General features: G+C 48.1%; 2 protein-coding genes and 2 long non-coding RNA genes across 54 annotated transcripts in view; 1 reads left to right on the top strand and 3 right to left on the bottom strand.

The window, feature by feature from the left end:
- The window catches only part of Cyld (CYLD lysine 63 deubiquitinase), a 59,624-nt gene extending 57,473 nt beyond the window's left edge, over positions 1 to 2,151 (bottom strand). For 13 of the 46 annotated variants that reach the window (XM_087594768.1, XM_087594758.1, XM_087594752.1 and 10 more), the window contains exon 1: positions 2,003 to 2,151. The gene's annotated coding sequence lies outside the window, so the exon portion shown is untranslated. Of the gene's footprint in view, positions 1 to 1,500; positions 1,575 to 1,671; positions 1,871 to 2,002 lie in introns of those variants that run through there. The other 33 variants (XM_087594767.1, XM_087594765.1, XM_087594756.1 and 30 more) reach the window with 7 other exon arrangements.
- Positions 1,568 to 19,560, top strand: LOC120098599 (uncharacterized). 5 transcript variants are annotated; one of them, XR_015643962.1, is made up of 6 exons: positions 1,568 to 1,715; positions 4,072 to 4,193; positions 5,098 to 5,293; positions 6,843 to 7,074; positions 7,938 to 8,247; positions 9,574 to 10,751. It is a non-coding gene; the product is annotated as an uncharacterized LOC120098599 (long non-coding RNA). The 5 variants fall into 5 exon arrangements; XR_015643959.1 differs by lacking the exon at positions 9,574 to 10,751 and adding an exon at positions 17,361 to 19,559 and having other exon boundaries at positions 1,616 to 1,715; XR_015643958.1 differs by lacking the exons at positions 4,072 to 4,193; positions 5,098 to 5,293; positions 9,574 to 10,751 and adding an exon at positions 17,361 to 19,560 and having other exon boundaries at positions 1,608 to 1,715.
- Positions 3,144 to 10,582, bottom strand: LOC147999357 (uncharacterized). Its single transcript, XR_015643963.1, has 3 exons — positions 10,431 to 10,582; positions 9,076 to 9,226; positions 3,144 to 4,688 (listed from the first exon to the last, which is right to left on the bottom strand). It is a non-coding gene; the product is annotated as an uncharacterized LOC147999357 (long non-coding RNA).
- Positions 10,850 to 22,146, bottom strand: part of Nod2 (nucleotide-binding oligomerization domain containing 2) — a 40,409-nt gene continuing 29,112 nt past the window's right edge. The window contains exons 10-13 of one of the 2 annotated variants that reach the window (NM_001414911.2): positions 16,911 to 16,994; positions 14,446 to 14,529; positions 12,044 to 12,717; positions 10,850 to 11,738 (exon numbers count right to left, since the gene is read on the bottom strand). In NM_001414911.2, the coding sequence (NP_001401840.1) occupies positions 12,645 to 12,717; positions 14,446 to 14,529; positions 16,911 to 16,994 (241 nt within the window). In that variant the 3' untranslated portion in view covers positions 10,850 to 11,738; positions 12,044 to 12,644. The remainder of the gene's footprint in view (positions 11,739 to 12,043; positions 12,718 to 14,445; positions 14,530 to 16,910; positions 16,995 to 22,146) is intronic. The other variant, XM_087594087.1, reaches the window with a different exon arrangement.

Genomic DNA, 22,146 nt, shown 5'->3' on the forward strand with positions numbered 1-22,146 from the left:
GAGTGACTAAGTTAAGAAAAAACGACTCTTACTAAAACAATCAAGTCATGCCTAAATGGTAAATAGAAATAGAGATTTCAAGACCAGAATAACTTGTGACACAAGGATACAGTCACAAAATCAAGTGGGACTTACAAGGTTTATAAAAAAAAAATTAAAAATTAAAAAATAAAACAAAAAGTCTGGTGCTTGTATCTGCAGTCACATCAGGAGGCTGGGAACTATGCTGTCTCTTGTGAGTTAAACGTAGCCACTGGACTCCAAAACCCCAACTTCCCCACTCCTTGTCTTTCCAGGGTCTAGACCAGCAAACTTTGATTAGCTTAGGTGGTCATAGCAGAAGCCAAAATGCTATTTCCTTGTCCTATTTAAGTGACTATGTTAAGAATAAGATCCAAGAGGGGTTGGGGATTTAGCTCAGTGGTAGAGCGCTTGCCTAGGAAGCGCAAGGCCCTCGGTTCGGTCCCCAGCTCCGAAAAAAAGAACCAAAAAAAAAAAAAAAAAAAAGAATAAGATCCAAGAAACAGAGAAACATGACTTTTGCCTAAAATATCATTAATTCTTTGGGGAAGAAAAATGACAATCAATTTGATACCATGCTGCTACACATATAAGTAAGGAAAAATGTCACGATTATGAAACCAGGTTGCTTGGAACTTCATTTGAAACTAAAAATTTTAAGATCACAGTATACAAGCTGGGAGCAAAACACTAAGTCTAGTTTGAGGAGCAGGGTAATTACTGCCCTCTTTCTTCAAGTACTAAAGACTTCCTTAAATCACTTAACCACATTTAGGTATCTTCTGTTTAATATGTCATTTTTACATAACAAGTCCCTGGTCTTATCAGCTCATCTCACAAGTTACCAGTCCAAACAAGGCTCTCTTTGAAAGAATACCTTAAATTTTTTCAGCAGAACATTAGAGAATGTTCTGAGTGCTGTCAACATTCAAATTACATGAACTTCACTAAGAATTTCCAGCAAATCATTTTTCCTTCATACTGTTCTAGTGCAAATCCACCCACTACCCAGCGGGGAGCAGCAGGCTAAATTCTTGGGGGCCATTCAACCTACTTGAGGTATGAGGGGGTGTGCAGGAGATGGATGCTAGAATGCACGCCCTCTTGATGCCTACATTCTTCTCTGGAGTCAATGATTACAAAAATGAGCAATCTTATTAGGAATCGCTGATTAGCCCCAGCACAGACACACAAAGCAAGGTATGAATGAATGCTCCTCTAAGGAGACAACTTTCCAGGGAAAATTAGAGAGAGGAAGGTGGAGGGGATGGTGGGGGGTTGGGAGATGTCAAGGCTTGGTGGCTAGAGGATGACAAACCCCTAAAACATGCAAATGCCAAGGGGTGGAACAGAAAAAGATGCCAAGGACATGAATAACCTGGCACCTGACCCAAATGAACTCAGTTCAAGACCGTGATCATTCAGGACTTGGCGTCCTCCTACAAGGCTGACCATAATAATAAAAGGAAAGAAAGGTACCTGTCTCAACCGGTCAGTTGCACCTTCCAACTACACAACTGTGCAAAACCATCCTCCCCCCTAGACCAGAGAAACTGAAAGAAAAAGCAAAACACGCCATTAGCGAGGACAGGCTGCTCTTCCGGGAGCGAAGCCATCAACACCCCACAAAACAGCACAGGCGTGAGGTACCATAACCAGAGACTCCCCTGCCTCCTGCAGCCTTTGGAAGCCAGGTAGGATCCGGCCTCAGTTTCCCCATCTGTCAATGACGGCGGGCCAGAGAGAGAGACTGAGTCCTGTGCTGCTCCTACCCAAGCCCTACGGTGCAGGAGTCCCGCGACTCGGGAGCCCTCCGGGAGGCTGGAGGTGGGCAGCCGCGGTTGACGTCAGAAGCTCGTCGGCCCGGGGCAGCTAACGGGCGGGCGCTGAGGCCCGACGGTCGCCTCCGCCGCTCAAGGCGCCCGAGGCAGGGCAGGAACACTAGAGACCTAGCTTCAGCCGCGCGGCCGCGCACACTCACCCGCCTCGGCCGCCGCCCAGCGCCGCAGCCCAGGCTTCAGAACCGGCGTCCCGGGCCGGCCCGGCACCCCACACCCACCACCCCAGTATTTACCTCAGGCGCGCGGGCCCCCGCGCAGCCGAACCTGCTACCTGGGCCCGCCCCCACCTGCCCCGCCTCCGAACCGCCCGCGGGGAGGGAGGAGCGGGGGCGGGGAGGATAGAAGCCACGCTAGCCAATCACATCCAGAGAACCGTCCCTGCGCGCGATCTGATTGGTTATTCCTGTAACAGACCTTCTTCCAATGGCTGCCGGCACGGTGCTAGCAGAAGGGACTTTCCGCTTGGTCAAGCTCGGTGGAGCCAAAGGAAAAGCGAAAGGGCGGAGCAGAGGAGAAATAGTGGGGGCGAGGAGCGATGGCTGATTGGGCAAAAGGCTGCCGGTGCCACGTCACCATTGGCTGGAACCACATCTGGGCGGGGCGCTGTGCTCCCAGCTCCACCCTCCTTGCGCAGGTCTTGGCTCTTGGCTTAGTTGTCAAAACTAAGGTGGGAAGAGATCCAGAGGAGAACTGAGAATAGTTTTCAGGATTCCATGAAAGAGCAAAGCTTAGAATCACACCTAGAGTCAATGTTTTCTTTCTCAGTTTCTCAACATGTAACATGGAGAGCTCCCAACCGTGCTGAGCCTCAATTTCCTCATCTGTAGAATGGAGGTGTTAGTACCACCTGTCTTACCGGATTATTGTGAAATGCTTCATAAGTATCTCCTAACAGTAGGCTTTCTGTTTTTTTTTTTTTTTTTTGGCTCTTTTTTTCGGAGCTGGGGACCGAACCCAGGGCCTTGCGCTTCCTAGGCAAGTGCTCTACCACTGAGCTAAGTCCCCAACCCCCTTTTTTTTTTTTTTTTTTTGTATTTTTTTTTTTTTAACAGTAGGCTTTCTGGACAAACTGAAGCTCTTTCTGCCCTAACATGGGGTCTGGGAAACCTGCTGTTTTTTGAACTTCTGTGGCCACCTCTCTCAGGTTGGAGAGAGTCTCCTAAGGATAAAGAAAGGCTTTCGACCCTCTACCTTACCCAGGACTGCGTCCCTGGCCACCAGCCGGAATTGAGGATATAGTGAAGGATCTTTCAATTAGAAGGAAGGATTCTGACTCCCAAAAGTGCTCAAAATATTTAATGAAACTCTTTTTTTTATAATCAGCCCCAGAGCCTGGCAGCCTGGCAGCACATGCCTCGCTTCACTGGATAGTCCTCTTAATTAATTCCTTCTCTTTTGACATTTTAACTACTAATTATGAGAAAGGTAATTAATACTGAGAAAGTGAGGTGTGTGTGTGTGTGTGTGTGTGTGTGTGTGTGTGTGTGTGTGTTTAATCATGACACAAATTTCCCCAGTGGAGACTGCCGTGTTTCTGAAAATCCAAAGAACGGAAACCAATAAGAACATAGAAGCAGCAGATGGGTGCTTACTAACAGTTAAAGCTCACCACTCCTCTCCCCGATGAAATTGGCATCTTTTGAAAACTGAAGCCTCAACTCTCTCCTGTCTTTCGTTGGTATACACATATCCTGTTGCCGGCCTCCAGAGCTCAAGCAACATGATATAGATCATTAGTGACACGCGGTGACCTTAGACAACATTCCCCTGAGGACCTGAATCCTCCCATGATACGGACAGGATTCGGAGATCCAACCTGGCTGTGTAGGAGAACATCTCAGCCTGAACACTGGTTTTGCTTGACTCCATCCAATAAGGAAAAGAGTTGAGGAAGTGGGCTTTGGGAATCTTTTAGTGAGTCAAGCAGTCCTATCTTCTCCAGATTGCCAGAGTCCTCCCATTCTGTCTTCTCTCCTCAAATCCTTTCTCTCCTGCTCATTGCCCCGGGGCTCCTGGAGACATGATTTGCCGCTCCTGGTTGAAGCATCTTTTTGTCCTTTCTGGTAGTGGCATCTGGTACAGGTGACCGCGTACCTCACTTCTCCTCCCCTCCCCCGTCCTCTTGACAAAGGCTCTCTGTGCTCACTGCACCGGGGGTCAGGACCTGACTTCATCCAAGATCATCAGCTCAGCCAAACCTTACATGCAGGCTCTTCTTCGTCGCCATTCCGGGTCAGTTGGTACTGGCTGCCTCGAATTGAGCAGTCACGACGCTGAAGCTGTGTACCCACCATGATCTGACACAGGAGAACGATGTCATCATCACACTAGGTATTATTTGCAGCTCATCGTTCAGGCTCTCATTTGATAAAAGGGAGATTAAGGCCCAGAGTGGGGAAAATAGCTCCCCTCAGTCACACGGCAACTGTTTCCTCCCCTGTGTTTTAGTGGTATCTCTGACCAAAGTGCTTACCATACCTCCACAATCTTCCCTTCGAGTAAGACCCAGAAGACCAAACTCTACCAGCTGTCGTTTCAGACGACGCCAGGCCCCACTCATCACCTCTGGCTTCCCTACCCTCAGCCTGTCCCATCCAGCTTGGCCTTGGTTCCATGCAGATCAGGTTAAGTAGCTGAGCAGCCACCAGAAACCTATCTAGGTAGACAAGAGGAATGCCCGGTCTGCCTTCCTGGGAGAGCGAAGCAGGGTATCGCTCCTCCTCCCCTGTAACTATTGACAGCTCAGTCGAAGTTTGGAAAAAAAACAGTCTAGGAACTCTGAGAAGGGAGCGGTGCGGTGCCCTCGGAGGCAGCCTGAAAAGGTTCCTGCGGAGTGAGAGAGCAATGAGGAATGTCAGCAAGGGGAGGGGACACCACACCCGGAACAGGAAGTGCAGGATGTGAGGAAGAAACAGAGAAGGGAATAGTGCTGTCTGCATAGCATAGCGTGCTGCCTCAGGGCCAGGTGGGTCCTCATGCCTACAGCGGTGGGACTCCTGGAAGGGTTTTCAGCCCAGTTGTGAATGTAATCCTAAGCTTCTCACCTTACATGTGTAGGAGTCCCATTGCATAGCCATTGAATTGGGTGCAGTCCTCTCTAGACTGCATCCAGGTAGATTTTTAGGAGTTATTGGGAGATTCACAGTAGTGCTGGCTTGCCCATGACATAGACCCTGCTTGCTCAGTACCTCCCAGGGGCTACCCCAGGCCTCACCAAGTCCTGTGTTTATTTCAGATTTTTCTGCTTACTCCACATCTGTATTTAAAGCAATCCGAAGTGGACGTCTGGTGTCCCTGCCTCGCCGCAATCCTCTGCCCCTCCTCCCACCCCGGGAATGGTGATTACCAGTCACGCATCCAGCCTCTATGATTCCGGTTGTGTTCCCAATTCAGTGACCGTGACTCTGAACCACAAAGGCTAGGTAGACCAGGTATCCCTGCAGGTCGGGATAGGGTACCGTTGCTTTTTCCTAAGAAGCCCACCATGGTGTCTTGATCATGGGTGGGGAGCTGAATACCCTCTGTCACAGATGTACTTGCCTCCGGAAAAGGGATTCCTGGCACACCTGAGGTCTCCATCTGGACGCTTTTACTCTGACCACTGAAAAGCTCATTTCAATGAGATGAGAAGAATTTCTTTAATCATCCTTAAGCTAGCCCAGTTGAGCCACTGCTCCCCTATTTGAGAGGTTATCAGTATTATTATCAGTGGTGAGTGATTTCTGTGGCTGAGTCTAAAGCACATAGAGGAAAAAGCTTAGTGCTCTTCTCTGACACATTCGTGTCACAACTGGAACCCATCTGGAGTAGTGCACACGCTAAGCCTGGTCTCATGTCCAGTGCAGCCGTCCTCCCCTGTGAAGGAAGCTGTAGCAGAACCTGCTTTGGTTTCTGCTCCCATTTTTAAAAAAGAGCATTTGCTGTTCCTTCAGAGGACCCAGGTTCAAGTCCTAGTACCCACGTGGTGGGTCACAACCACCTATGACTCCAGTTCTAGGGGGGTCTGGTGCCTTCTTCTAAACTCTGAGGGCACCAGACATGCAGGCATGCACACATAAACATGCAGGCAACAGGCTAAGGGAGCGCTTCACTTAGTTAAAAGTGCCTACTATGTGCTGTGTACCCCATGGGGCACTGTAATGGGCTTGACCTCTGCTCTCAAGTATGGCAGCCTTCTGTTACTATGACAGAATACATGAGCAAATTAACTTGTAAGGAAGAAGGCTCTCTATTGGCTCGGAGGTTTCATGGTTGCTTTGATCAGTTGCTTTGAACCTATGGTATCAAACTATTATACGGTGTCAGTTTCTTCCCTGTGGTAGTCAAGGAGCAAAAGAGACATGAAGAAGAGCCAGGGTCCCAATATCTCTGTCAGAGGCACAGCCCAAATGACCAGAAGACCTCCCTTTAGGCTCTGGCTCTTAAAGGCTCCATTGCCTCCCAATAGAGCCATAGATGCGCAATTAGGTCTTTAAAACATGGGACAATCCCAGCCCCGAAAAAAAGAACCAAAAAAAAAAAAAAAAAAGGGACAGTAAAGAGCCAAACTCTATATGAAGAAGAAAGAGGCAAATAGCACTCAAAGAGTCTACACTGAGAAGCCCTGGAGAGAGGTAGGGGTGGGGGGATAAAGGGGAGGGGCGTGCTGTTCAAGGAAGGATGTCCTCAAGGGAGTGGTTATTAAAAACCTCAAGGAAATAGGTACAGGGAATAGTGGCACCATAGGAATAACCAGGCAACTCTGTGTGTGTGTGTGTGTGTGTGTGTGTGTGTGTGTGTGTGTGTGTGTGTGTGTGTAAGCAGCAAAGACACCCTCAGCAAAGGAACAGTTTAGAGAACATGGTGTCCATGACAACGGGTACCCTGGAACAGACCCAGAATGGTTAGCAGGAGACCTTGACTTTACTCTGCCCTGACTGGGAAGTCGCAGAGGGCTTAGAGCAGAGTGTGGCTAATGTTGACTGGTGTTGTTTCTACTAGGCTCACTCTGCAGGCCGGGGAAAGAAGCAAGGAGACAGCTAGGGGACTGCTACAGACATGAGGCCTCGTTTCCTGGGTAGGAAAGCAGTGAGCAAGAAGCGGTGGAGACAGAAGAACATGGAGCCGAAGGGGGCCAAGAAAGAAGCTAGCTGGGCATGACGGTACACACTTGTCACCCAAGCAGGAGAAAGGCTGTGGCAGGAAGATCTCAGCCTGGGAATCACTGCAGAATGTAAGATAAATAGATAGATAGATAGATAGATAGATAGATAGATAGATAGATAGATAGATAGATAGAGATAAAGAGCTTGGAAAGAGACCAATAAAAGAAGGAAGTTGTTCCAGTATTTTGAATGGATGACTGACGGAGGAGAGCTGTGCTTAGAGGATTAGCTCGTGGGCTATTGGAGAAAGTAATTATAGGTTGTGATTAAATTTAGAGCCAAAACAACAGGTATGTCAGGGGAGCACAGCTAAAGAGCTCGGGTTTCCAGTCTACACAGTGGTAGTCTGTCTGGATGGAACTCTCACACCGGAAATTGCTCAGCTCAGCCCGCATGTCCCAGATGACCTGTAGCCACTATTCCAAATCTGAGGCTGAGCTTCTCTCGGGAACTCAGGAACATTGACTGCGGAACTTAACCCATTAAGCTGGGCCAGCTGAGTGGGAGGAGACTCACAGGGGATACATCGTTGCAGCAAAGCATTTAAACTCTGGTCTAGACACAGCTTGCCTCAGACACAGTTCCACTACTCAGGTTTCTTCTTTGTTTGGGGGTTTGTTTGTTTGTTTTGGTTTTTTTGTTTTTGTCTTTGTTTTCACTAATGGAGACCCAACCCTGCCTGCACACAGGCTAGCAAGTGCTTTCCCACCGAGCCACACCTCCAGCCTTTTGATCACATTTCAATGCCACATATTCATTTCAGTCTCTTATTTCCTGACTCTGGAGGAGGAGGCTGAAGTAGGGTGAGAGGAATAACTCAAGAATTCTTTCGGGGTTGGGGAGTTAGCTCAGTGGTAGAGCGCTTAAAGGCCCTGGGTTCGGTCCTCAGCTCCGAAAGAAAAAAAAAGAAAAAATAATTCTTTCTTCCCAGGGTCACGCGATGCCTATGTCTGAAGTCTGAAAAGTTTCCTAAACTAAAATCTAGAAAAATCTCCTGCTCTGGTACCTTTTATTCTGCACACAAGAATTAGGTACTTTGGGCCACATGGGAAATCTGAAAGCGCCAGGCTAAACCAACGACTATAAGCCCACGTGCTTCTCCGGGAACCTCTCAGCTGAAGAAACTTAACACTAAGAACTCAAGTCCACTGGTTGTTCAGGCCCAAGAGTCCCTTCAATGCTGTCTTCTGAAAGTCTGGAAAGTTCTTCATCACTGAACTCTGGCAGAATTTCCTACCAAGGTTTGTCTGGGTCTTTGTAATCTCTCTCTCTCTCTTTCTCTCTTTCTCTCTCTCTCTCTCTCTCTCTCTCTCTCTCTCTCTCTCTCTCTCTCTCTCTCTCTCTCTCTCTCATTTAGTCCTGCTAGTATTACTAGTGTGAACTCCACTTGGCTTTGGTCTCTTATTCCCTCCTAACCTCTCCTTGGATTGTCCTAAGAACTCATTTTGGTGCTGAGGAAACCCACCCCATTCTCTCTGGCATTGCCCTCCTTGGGCTCCAGGCTCAGAAGAATAACTAAGTTCTCTAAGGCCTAGGAAACTTGACTCTCCAAAGCAGAAGTCTCTTCCTTCTGAGCTCATCTTACTTGCTGTCCCAGCCCCCAGGGGCTCAGAACTGTCATTCTAGACTTCCCTTTCCCTAGGCCCCTGTGCATCTGCCTCCAAAGGATCTCTGGGGTCCATCCTCCTAGTTCTGCCTCTTCTATACCCAGCCTACCCTAAGCTCCTCAGTCTCCTTCCCATTTCTTCCTCTTGTCCTCACCCTTATGAATTTGGGTCACATTTCCACCTGAGAATGAAGTTCTTTGTTAAAGGAAAGTTAGATCATATCTTCCCTGCTTAGAACACTCCAATAGTTTGGCCTTATTTTACATACATACATATATACATACATGCATACATGTGTGCATACATACATCCATGCATGCATACACACATATATACATACATACATACATACATACATACATACATACATACATACATATTCTCACCTCATAGCCCAAGCTAGATTCAAATGCATTGAGCCTCGTGAGTTCTGGGATTACAGACATATACCACAGCACTTACCTCTATTTCAAGGTCAAGACCAAATGCTTGATCGTGGCCTTGAGAACTGGTCCTACCAACCTTTGCAAGCCCATCTATTGGCATCCTCTCCTTGACTCAGAACGGGCAGAATGTGTTCATTCCCTAGAGATGCAGCGGACCACCCTAAATCCTAGGCCCGAAAGAGACATAAATTACCCCAACACCTGTAAGTTCTAAGTGAACTAGGCTCCCTCAGGGGCTCTGAGGGGGCATCTGACATCCCGTCATTCCCAGCTTTCAGACCTGAAATAATTAGTTCTTTAACCCTTTTATGGCCTTCAAGGCCATCTGCTTCAGCTGTCTCTCTCCCATAAGAACACATGTGTGTGACTGAGTGTAGGACCAACCAGGTAACTCATGGTCACCACCAACCCCATTTCATGAAAACCTACAAAGTCCTTTCTGCTAGGGAAGGCTCTAGGGACTAGAACCTGATGCCTTTGTGGGACTATTACTCAAACCTGATGTTCATTCCAGGACCTTCGCTGCAGGAGTCTTTGTACAAATAGCTCTATGGCACGGAAAGCCTCTCTGCCCACTCACTGGTGGCCTGGTCAGCTCCTTCCCACGAAGACGATATTCTCGACTCGTGAGAAGAAAGCTCCTTGGGCCTGGTGTCTGTTTATTTCTAAGTAGCCCAGCTTTCCTTTGAGGAAGTAATGTGTGCCTCAGATGGGCAGCACACAAGGAGGAGACATTTATTTTGGCTCACAGATTAAGAGGTTTCTATCCGTGGCCCTGCCACCGTGCAGCATGTCAAGGCAGAAATATGGCAATGCAATCTGTTCACCTCAAGAAGCAAGGAAGGTCAGAAAGGGTCAGAGGTCCTGCTATCCCTTGAAGGGCACAATCCCCAGGTGACCTCACTTCTGTCAGGTTCCACTTCCTCTGTTCTACTTCCAACAAGTCGGGCGCCACACCATCAGCATACGAGCCTCAGAGGAACATTTAAATCCTAGCTAGTTTCCTTCCTCGTATTTTAATAGAAAAGTATTATTTTATCCATGTACTTTCAATGGACCTGCTTTCTGCCCATCTGTCCCTCTGCCCTCATGCCGGTGATCTGAGGACAAGGACAATGGCCGTCTGTTCTGACATAACTAGTTGATAAATTATTACTAAAGATGAGCTTCCATCCAAAACCATGCTGTGCCGATGGTGTTACATCCTCTCCTTAGAGAAAGTGGTCTCACCCCTCCTCCCCCTGATCATCTGAACCAACAACCATGCAGGCAGGAACAAAGAGAGCCCATGGAGATACTCTCGCACAAACATCCAGGGAGATGCCCCAGCAAGCCAGACACACAAAAGCCTGTAAGGAAGCAGGGACCTACCATAACCAGCAGCCACCCTGTGCACGCTGATAGCAAATGGCTAAGTCTTGTGTCTGTGAGGCCAATGCAGGAGGCTGCTGGCAGGGGCAAGCCACATGCCTGCCTTCTTCATGTTAAAAGACACCTACTCCTGCAGCCACCCAGAGAGAACTAAGGAAGGCCCAGAGGGCTGCCCCCATGGGCCCTGTGAGACTCCAGAACAGCTTCACATTTCACAGTTGGGTTAGACTCCACTAGGTTGAAGCCAAATGTGTCTGAACTGCCAGCTATTTCTAAGAATGGCTTTTTTGCATTAGACAATAAATTACCCAGTAGAAACAACATTGTCCCCCTTGTATAGTGTGGTACTTTAAAAATTTGACAAGTTCGGGGATATTTTTAACTGTTTCGTCACAACGAACAGCTTTGGGGTAACTCAATAGCTTTCACCTCTGTGATTATTTATAGCAGGAAGTTCATGATCGCATCCTCCGTAAAAAGCACCAACTCAAAGTAAAGCAATGTCATTTATAAATATTAACCCACTTTTGCACAAAATAAAATGAAAGGTAGAAAAATGTGTATAATTAAATAATTACAAAGGTGAGATTTTGAAAAAAAAAAAACACAAAAAGACTTTGCTCAGAAGAAAAGGCTTGGCTTTGTCCCCTCCAAACCTCCAAACCCGCCCCCCCCCACCAACTCTATGTCCTAAAGCATTCTGTCATAAATAAGAAGGGCTGTCTTTCATGAATATGTTTCAGAAGTCCATATTCACAGTTCAGTTCACAGGCAGTGGCTCAGGGCCTGGTGGGGTTGTTTGAAATTCTGGCCCAGATTAATTCTAAAGAGCTGCAGTTGGGGGAGGAACTGATTCCAAAGGCTTAGCCATGGAGTAATTGATGTTACTGGAAACCAAAGGTCATGTGTGATCCTGGCTGCAGTGTGGTCCCAGTTTTCCTTGTAAATCTAGAACATCCTGAGGGCAAATGGCTGTTGTTTGTGTTGAGAAAAGAGAGCAGGGTATCAGGTTGGTTGTCTGAGTGGAGGCCCTTTAGGCCTCATGCAGGGGGAGTGGGGGGTTACGGAGTGGGACGGCCTTAGAGGGTAAGCTGAATTCAGACATGAACAGAGCTGCTTCCTGAATACTCCTCCTTAAAAAAAGAGGAGGGAGGGGTCTTCTACATGGATCCAGGTCTCCACAACAACAGGCACTCAGTTAATGTCCAAGCGTCCCACTGACCCCCATCAGAACCCTGGCCACCCAGCCAGAAGCCAGCAACATAGTAACCGAGGGATCTTCTTGAACTCATCTCCCATGCTTGGAGTCTAGAAAAGAACAAGAGAATAAAAGCATGTTCATTAGTCAGAGTTCACCTGAAGAACAGACCCAAGGGTGGGAGGGAGAGAGGGATGGGAAGGGAGGGAGGGAGGGGGAGGGAGGAGGAGGAGTGAGGGGAAAGGGAAAGGGGAGGTAGGGAGGGTGAAGGGAGGGGAAGGGAGGGGGAAGGGAAAAAGGGAGGGAAGGAGGGGAAAGGGAAAGGGGAGGGAGGGAGGGAGGGGAAGGGAGGGGGAAGGGAAAGAGGGAGGGAGGGAGGGAGGGAGGAAGAAAGGGATTTCTTGGATTCACTTACACCACCCGGACTGGGTAGTCCAACAGTGGCCATCTGGAAGGGCAGAGAACCTGCTAACTGCCCAGCCGAAGAAGCACGACAGATCCCCCAGCCAGAGTTCCATCAAGCTTCAGGCCTGAAACTCCCTAAACCATCACTGGTCTATGTTGAAACGCCAACGACACTGGAGTCTGGTGTTCAAACATGACAGCAGCAGCCATAAATGTCCTCACTCAGAAGAGGAGCTCACGAACCCGCTTTCTTCCTCCTCCTTCAACTTCCCCCGTGGGGCACGCGGAGGGTTGCATAACCCACATGCAGTGAGGATCTTTCCCCTTCCAGTTGCTAGTCCTACATGATGATCCTCTCTAGAGGCAGAAACGGGGGTCCTCTCCTCTCACGAGTCTCTTAAGTCAGTTCAGTTAACAACCAAGACCAACCATCATGCCTCCTTGGGAAAAGTCAATTCCAGAAGGCACTGGGGTGCCTTTCTCTGCTAGCCGAAGGTGACTATACTGAGCCCAGAAAAACAAAATCCAGCCCTGAGTAACACAGGGATACATCCTGATGTTATGCATCCTCCAGAGTCCAGGCCTCCATCGCCCACTCACAGGCTGAGAGGTCACAGCAGGAGTCTGGCATCACTGGAACTGAGTGTTTGGGCTTCCTCCGGAGAGAATGTGTTCCCTCGGAGCCTGCAGGGATGAAAGGAAGTGAGTTCTGAGTGGAGAGAGAGGAGTGAGTGAAGGCTTGCAAGGAAAGTAGCCATCTTTAAACCTTATATCTTGCATAGGGTAGGGAGAGGTGGGGGAGGACACGGCAGGGGTGGGGATGGACGATGGGGAGCCGGGGTGGGGTGGGGTGGGGGCGGGGCTAATGCTCAGCCCCAACCTCAGGCTCAGGAGCTGGAAGGGGGTTCTGTTTTGACAGTTCTGATTCTACCATCAGCCGTCCAAGGCTGTTCCCGACTATCCCACAGAATGATCAAGGCTCCATGATGGGCACAGTGCACAACACTGGGCCATGCCAACTACAGACTCCCCAAGGCCGGTTACTGTTGTTCAGGTAATAATCACATCTGTTAACAGTGAAGTGAGTTAAGTCTGTGCCCACCCAGAATCAGCGAGGCACGTCAGAGCCCTACGATCAGCCTGAGGCTGGTCTACACCTTGAAGATGGAAGAGGACGTTTCTTAGGACTATGCAATTATTAAAAAACAAAAAAACAAAAACAAAAAACAAAACCCAACAGCAATGCAGTAACTGTCTTAAATGCTAGACTACTTGGCCTCACCAGCTATGAGGCTGCACAGGAAGTGGACTACACAGGAAGGGCTGTCTCCAGCTCAAGCGATTTCAGAAGCTTTGGTTTTCATTTCACTGTTTTGAGGTCTGTTTGCTATCGTATGAAACACAAGCTCAAATTGGGACCCGTTCTAGCTAAGAGGCCTTGTGGGTCTGTAGTCAGCTCTGAGAGTCTGCCCGCCTCTCCTCTAGCTAAATGTCTGACATTGGGAACGGGACTCTAAGCCACGCATGGTGGTGCACACCTGTAATCTCAACACTTAGGAGGCAGAGGTAGAAGAATTAGGAGTTTATCCTTGCTACACAGTGAGTTGGAAGCCAGCCTGGGCCATATGAGATTCTGTCTGGGGTGGTGGAGGGGAGGGCAGTGGGCAAGCAGGGGACAGAGAAAATAGGGCCCCAGAGTTGACAGCACTCTTGAGAAAATACTGAAAAACATGCTTGCTTTGTTTGGAGACAGGAGCTTGCCTAGACTCTACCCTCCTTAGTACCGGGATCACAGGCGTGTACCACATTATACCCGATCTGAAATACAGAACCTTAGAGAAGTAACTTTTTCTCATGATGTGTGGAGCCTAAACCAGGTTGAATCTTGATCCCTTTTTTCAAGCACATGAAGGACTGTATCTTTTAGTGCTATGGACCATACTGTAGTCGCTACCCTGTGTAACCTCCAGAATTCAGAGGTGCTAAGGGTCTTCTGTCCTCAATAAATGGAAGCAGAGATTATGGCCAGAAGGGTGGGTGGGATTATTGCTTTAATTATCTAACCAAATCAATCTCTCTCTCTCTCTCTCTCTCTCTCTCTCTCTCTCTCTCTCTCTCCCTCCCTCCCTCCCTCCCTCCCTCCCTCGTTTCACTGTAACCAAGGCTGACCCAGAACTCAACCTCATGGCACTGGGATCAGTTAGACCCCACCACACCCAACACTATTTGAAGCAGAACTGGCCCCATTTGAAGATACAGATTTCCTTTACAGACAGAGATCTAGACAGAATAATACCAAATGTTGATCAAAACTGATCTTCAAAAGTCCACCTTCCTCTCTCCTCTCATTTCACTTCCTGGATTTGAAAAACAAGGCTTGGAGAGGCAAAGAAGTTTCCCCAGGGACCTTACCAAACCTCCAGAACAGTGCTGTTCCTGTTAAGGGCCTGCAGGAGGGCTTCTGCGCCCCGGTAGGTAATGCCATTGTTGGACAGTCTGGAAGAGAAGTAGACAAGATGAGCCACTATAAGATTTAGTTCTCCACTGAGCCCATCCGGTTCCAGGAAGCCTGCTGTACCAGCCCTGGGAGATGACCCATGAGGGCCAATGCTTCTATAAAGAGAGCCCCTCTCCCTCTCACCAAACTAGACACCCTGGGAAAGGCTTAAGGGCTCCATAGCTCATTGCCAGGCTTCCAAGGGTTCAGATCCAACCCCTACCACTTGCTGTTCAGTCTTCAGCAAATTCATCTGAATAAGGAAGAACCCGCCTCACGGAGAATAAGACATGAACAGAAAATGACATAGCAAGAACTCTTGGCCCAGCACCTCACTGACAAGAAGTAGTAACTCAAAAACAATGATGTGTGGGAGCCTAAGTCAGAGGCAAAGGCTGGTATAGGAGCTGATCCACAATGGGAACTTTGGCTCCTTGCCTTCTAAGAACTACTGCCCATCTGCCTTCATCCCCAGCACGGGCCTGTTTGTACATCTACCGTCAAGGCAACGCCAAGGACCGCACCAGTGTGTGCTGAGCTTTTCCTGTGTGCCAACTCTCTACCTACTTACATGAGTAAGAACCCATGAGGAGGCCAGTTACTACCCCTTTACACTTGAGGCAACTAAGGCATCTGTCCAAGGAGGCTGCCTGCCTGTGAAGGCTGGACTCCAACCAACAGTTGGCAGAGAAGACACTGGAAAAGGAAGATGAGATCTCTCTCTCTCTCTCTCTCTCTCTCTCTCTCTCTCTCTCTCTCTCTCTCCTGCCCTCCCTCCCCCTCCTTCCCTCCCTCCCCCCTCTCTCTTTCTCCCTCTGCCTTTAACATCTCACATTATAGAGAGATATAAATAATACAGCTATATGGATATAGTTATGATGAAGAAATCGGTATAGGGTAATTATTACTACTCAGGACGCTGAATATCTGGCAACGGGTGACACAAGACACTCCCCACCTCTGCCTGGCCTCCTTTCAGATCAAGTGTGGCAACAAGGAAGGACAAACATGCCACATCCACACTTGATCAGTGAGTCCCGAGGGCCCACGGCACTCCAATAGTGCTTGCTGGTCCATGCATGCTATGATTCCCTGTGTAACTGGAGCCTTCCCAGTCCGAATTCAAATACACCTTATTAGAGAGGCCTTGTCCAAAGGACAACAACCCCATGCACGCACACACCCGTGGCACGTCCACCTCCCAATGAGCCTTTGGCTTGCCATCTGTCTCCGGCGTTAGAATAGGAGAGGTGGGAGAAGGTGAGCCTGCTCAGCCCTAGCCACCTGACATAAGAATTGTGCTAGGAACACTTCCTATGTGAATGCATACAGATGAGTGTGCCAGCATTTCTCCAATCAATGGCTGAACACACACATGAGCAAACACTAGCACTCAAACCACCTAACACGTCAAGGGATACTACTAGAGGTGGCCATCCAAATGGCCCGTCTGCCTGAGCGTCGGTGACCCTTGGGGGGAGGAGGATATATGAATCATACAGCAGACACATTCATCAGCCTGACCATCCATGCTCCCTTGACTTGTACTTCTAATTTGAGAGTTGCTTGCTCAGATCTGTCACACTCGAGAGCAGCAGTTCTCAACCCTTCCCGATGCTGCAACCCTTTAAAACCATTCCTCACGGGGCTGGGGATTTAGCTCAGTGGTAGAGCGCTTGCCTAGCAAGCACAAGGCCCTGGGTTCGGCCCCCAGCTCCGAAAAAAAGAAAAAAAAAAAAAAACCATTCCTCACGTTGTGGTGACTCCCAACCATAAAATTATTTTCCTTGCTACTTCATAACTGCAATGTTGCTGCTGTTATGAGTTGTAATGTAAATATCTGTGTTTTCCGATGGTCTCAGATGACCCCTGTGAAAGAGTTGTTAGAACCCCCAAAAGGGTTGCAACCCCCCAGGTTGAGAACTCTTGGAACTGACGTAGACTCTTGGAACGAGCACAGCTACTTCAGAGCAAGCTGGAGAGGTTCAGGAGAACTGACAACCCCATAGACGTGACTCTTGCAAAAAGGCATGAGCTTGAGGAGAAGTATCCTGCACCTCCACTCTTGGATTAAGTAACGTTCTGCCAACTCCTGAAGGCCCCAGTTGCAGGAGTTCTAATCTCCTTAGTGATAACTGACCGCAGACCCACCCTCCACAGTCACCATCCCTTCCCGCCCCACCAAACCTTTCTTCCTGCAGTGTTGCCGAGAACCACCCAGATGCAGGTAAGCAATGGATGCTGGCATCCTCATGTGCCCAGACCAAGGCAAGCTTCTCCCACCAGACACCTCAGTGAGGTTTCCAGAGCTAGCCAGAGCCAGACCGCAAAGCGCTTCCCCCACACTGAGCATCATTGTCCCGTCGCAGGGTGTACTTACTTCAAGAATTTCAAAGTTGAATTTCTCTTCAGTCCTTCTGCAAGAGAATACACCCCTTCGTCACAGATATGGTTTTCCTCTAGGCTGCCAAGAACAGAGAAGAGGTTCAAGTTTTCCTTGGGACATTGGCTGTGGGGGAGGATGTCAGGAAGGGTCAACTTCCTCTTTTACAGAATCCCAACATGGAGAAAAATAAGAGTAGACAAGAGGGGTGAGGGGAGGTCTCAATTCCAGGGACAGCCTTGCAAAGGTGTTCCATGGTGCCACCTATATGAACCCCCATCATGGGGTTGGGGATTTAGCTCAGTGGTAGAGTGCTTGCCTAGCAAGCGCAAGGCCCTGGGTTTGGTCCTCAGCTCAGGGGGTTGGGGTGGGGGGGAAGAACCCCCATCTCGAGCAGATATGAATACTCTTTCTTTCCTAGATTATGAATGTCTCTTTCTTTCCTAGATCAACACCAAACTTCTTTTTGGTGCGAGAAGCTTTTTCGTGAAAAAGATGGTGTTTTCTGCTCTCCACTGCAACCAAAATTGGCCAAGTGACACATGCAGCATCATGGGTACACGAGGAAAGCTGACAGATGGGAGCTTCCAGGAATGCTTCTGCAAGCAAGGTGCTCTGCCTGTCCCTTGCCCTTGCACCATACAGAGACTGAATCTTGAAACACAAAAGTAATTGCTGCACCTTGGTCATGAGATGAAGACACGCGCTAAGCATGATGGGACAGGAAGAGACAGAGACAGGTGAGGCCCTGGTAACCTGCTCTAGACACCACTCCAGCTCTAAACTGCTTACCCCCAGACTTCCCAGACACGAGAGAATCAACCTTTGCTGGCTTAATCTTCACAGATGGAAAAAAAAGCCTCCTGGGCTTTCTATTATGCGGTGGAATTAACTTACACTAAATTTGGCCTGCCTTTGCCTCCATACTTTTGAGTTCCTTGCAGCAAACTGTAACTTAATTTAGCATGCAAACGAAGTGGGATCTAACAAGAATCTGTTCTTGCAGCGAGGAGCTAGGTTTCGGACAATCACGGCCGCCACACTTCAGCAGGTCACAGGCTAGCAACTCATTGCACCACATCCAAGTGAGGCAAGAGGAGAGCTGTTGCCAACCAGTTATTTCCTTTTCCTGTCTGTGAATATTGCTGCCATCGTTGCTGGGTGGAGCTACCTGAACCCCTCCTAGTTTCTGGCACTGATCTGTGGATCAGTCTTTGCTCAGATTAACTCTCCTAAATCTTCTTTGGCTAAAGTCCCTTTTTACCCAGCTATCCAATACCCATGTCCCTTTCCTCTCTATTTTAATGATGATGATGATGATGATGATGATGATGATGATGATGATGATGATAACTACTCTTGTTTTGTTGTGGGAAGCTATGTACTTAGAGCAAACATGGCACTTCCTACTCTCTGCAATAGCCAGGGTTGGACAAGCAATCAGTCATCATTACAAGCAATAGCTCACAATAGCTCTTCTCTACCAAGAAGAGATGGGGGAAATTCCCAATCAGCATATAATGAATGCTGCTTCCTCAGATCCAAGGCCTCTCCAGTTGTTTAACAGTTTCCTCTGAGATGGAAACATATTATCTGCAGGGAAGCTCCTTAAAGAAGGTAAACAATTCAAAATTGCTTCAGGAAGTCCCTGAAAACTGACCAGATTCACTAGATTCCCCCCTTCCTGCCACAGTAAACAATAAAATCTGAGAGTCTATCCCAGAAAAGTAAAGTAAAGAAGACTCTCAGGGGCTGGATAGATGTCTCAGTGGTTAAAAGCACTGACTGCTCTTCCAGAGGTCCTGAGTTCAAATCCCAGCCAACCACATGGTAGCTCACGTGGCCTCTTGTGTCTGAAGACAGCTACAGTGTACTCACATATAACTCTCAGATATGTCTAACTACAAAGATGGTTCTGAGACCAGAGCAGTTGCCTGGAAGAAGTAGAAACTCACCCAGCTGCCTAAAACAAGTTCAGACCAACTTGGTCACTTGGAAAGGACATTCTTCAGCCTATTGACCCCCCTGCAGACTGTGCAGTGTGCTCTAGGTTCCAAGCTTTGCAAGTTGTCACCCATGCTAGGTGAGGTAGCTATCTTGAAGTCATTTCTGCTTCTGCAGGTAACCCCTCAACCATACTCCTGTCTTTGCCCTATGACACTGTGTGCACGGTTCTTGCTGTGGGTAAGGAGCAACTGAGGCTGTGCTATCACAATTAGGAAGGAGCATCTGTGGGAAGAATCCCAGGACGGCAGTCTTTGTCTGTGTGGTATGGGATGGCAACATGTCTGCTTGCCGAGTGGGGCCCACCATGTGAATATGGAAGTTCCCTGAAAACAGTTAAAGGTTTCGAGGAAATTTTGCAGTCTTTGAGACGACCATACAAGGGTCAATATGACTGGCAAACAGCAGCAGGGGTTGCCTGGCCCCTGTTGTGTATGGTTAGTAATGAATCTGAGGCCCATCAGGAACTTGTTTGTGTAAAACAGAAACTTGTTTGTGGAAAGGAACAATTGCAATTTTAAAAGGAGATGTGGCTGGCATCCTCCATGTTGGCCTCTGATTTGACAACTTAATTAGATAAACAAGAGGTTAAGAGAGGGGCAGTGAAAGTGATAAAAGATACCCTCTAAGTACAGCCTTCAGTAAAAAAAAAAAAACAAAAAAACAAAAAACAAAAACAAAATTGAAAATAAATCTGTAATCCAACCAACAGATTGAGGGAGAGGGGCATTAACAACAGTCTAGTGCAAAAACTTCTGTGAACAGAAAATACTCAACACTTGCACTTAGGGAATTAGGGAAGGGTTTTAAATAATACAAGAGCCTGTCTCAGTCTGACTTGTGAGGCCATGGGACATGGAAATGAACAGGATCAGTCTGCTGTGCAGGCAGAAACGCTGAGTAATGTAATTTCCCATCCCTCCTTAAAACGAAGGCTGCATAACCCAAGACATTATGATGGAAGTCTGTCTCCAGGGGAGAATGGCTTATTACAGCTGTAAGAACAATTGGTTATGGGCTGGAGAGATGGCTCAGCGGTTAAGAGCACTGACTGCTCTTCCAGAGGTCCTGAGTTCAAATCCCAGCAACCACATGGTGGCTCACAACCATCTGTAATGAGATCTGATGCCCTCTTCTGGTGTGTCTGAAGACAACTACAGTGTACTTATATATAATAAATAAATTAAAAAAAAAAAAAAAAAAGAACAATTGGTTATGAACATCTGAAGTCCCCAAACACACCAGGAACTGGATGACCACAGAGGAGGAGCAAATATTATTGGGGGAACTAGGAGTACCAGTGGTTGTGTTTGAACCCCAGTTCACTGGGTCGGACAGAACTGTGTTCACGGAGAAATTGAAGAAACGGTTGATGCAGCAGGGACCTCGCAGCGGCCATGGAGAAGCTCTGCCGAGCCCACTGGTGAGCTTTATAAATAGGAAAGGCTCTGGCAGATCGCCGTGACCTAGGCTAGTGTGTAAGAAGCATGTGTAAAGTGGGGGAACCACCCAGAAGCCAACAAACAAATGTGCCTGCGGATGTGAAGCCCGGGAACTCCTGGCAGATTTTCCCACCCCATCTTGCCTACACTGTCCGTCTTCTGTATGACTTGATAAAGCTTGTTATGTGCCATCCGGACAAAAAGGCTCACGAGGCCTTGGAGCAGGCTAAGATCCTTGTAGGACAGGCTAAATAGGTGTGCCCTGCTACCCCAAGGGTCCCTTCCTGTTAGAAATCATCAAGAGTTCAAAAGGCTATATAGCCTGTGACTGTGGTACAAACAGCCCGACCAAATGGTTCTCAGAGAGTTTTGGTGTCGGTCGTAAAGAGAAGCAAAAGCTATGGACCCAACACTAGAACAGCAACTGTGAGAGGTGAAATCTGTTTCCAGCTCAGTGATGGAGAACTGCTTACCCGGTGAAGGGCTGGACTGAAGGCCTCCTGAACAAGCTACTTTCTGGTATGGGGCAAAATCAAACTCTAAAAAGGTGACAGACGTACTTAACAGTGAAACATAGTATCTACAAGCTCTGGTCCAGATGCCATACAGGCTGTCCTAGGACCTGTGCCCCTGTGCCCACTGAGCATCACCCAGTAAATAAACAAACAGCTAAGTAATTTAAATCCAAAGGGTACCCTAAATAAGTTAAAAGAAGGGAAGGGAAGGGAGGGGAGGGGGAGGGGAGGGGAGGGGAGGGGAGGGGAGGGGAGGGGAGGGAAGGGAAGGGAAGGGAAGGGAAGGGAAGGGAAGGGAAGGGAAGGGAAGGGAAGGGAAGGGAAGGGAAGGGAAGGGAGCCATAATGTTACTGAATAAAAATTCTAGTGCCAGATACAGGCTATCTCCCTCTGAGTTGTTGACCAGGAAAACCTCTGAGGCCCCTTAAATAAAAACATATTGCTAGTGTTAATCGTTGCTAGAAGTAGACAGTCAGACCTGTTGCTGGCATGTTGGTGACATGTACACATCTACCAGAACGTGGAGAGATTAAGCTGGGACTGAACTGAAAACCTCCACCCTGCTGGCTGGCTTTCACGGTGCCAAAAGGGCATTACAGTTTGATGGTGGAGAACTGTCACCAGCACTCCTGCTTGTCCATGGATCCTGTGCGCTTAAATGCCAGCATGCTAGGCACGATGTGCCTGAATGTACAATAGTGGCTCAGCTGTCATGGGTAACACCAACAGCCTTCCGATTGGCTTTTAGGCCCACTCCACAAAAGGGAGTTCATGTCTGGTACTGTAAGCCAGTATGGCTGAGAAGGTCCCAAGGAGAAAAGAACTTCCTTGGTCTTTCTAGGAAGCTGTGATATGCATGTCCAGCTGCTCTCTAAACAGGCATGTTACACCCACAGATCACTGTTGTTGTCAACCTCCACTCATATCCACTGGTGATGCTTCAAAGAACAAGTGACTGTTACTGTGGCATGGTGGCCTGTTTCTTAGCTATAGGAGGACATTTGGAGTGACCTCCTCCAAGGATCAAAGACAAAAAGGGGTAAAAAGAAGATAAGAGACAAAAACAGGAGTGTGTGCGACAGTTCTTCTGAGATTAAAACATTCCATCCAACAGAAAAGCTCCTTAAACAGAAAGGTAAACAACTCAAAAGAGCTTCAGGAAGTCCCTAAAACTGACCAGATTCACTATCCCCTCTCCCCCATCCTTCCATTCCAACCAGAGTGAACAACAAAAGCTTGAGCTCCTCTTAGATAAGACAAGCTGTGTAGAAG

Source organism: Rattus norvegicus, chromosome 19, assembly GCF_021556685.1.
Source record: "Rattus norvegicus strain SHRSP/BbbUtx chromosome 19, alternate assembly SHRSP_T2T, whole genome shotgun sequence".
Taxonomy (NCBI): Eukaryota; Metazoa; Chordata; class Mammalia; order Rodentia; family Muridae; genus Rattus; species Rattus norvegicus.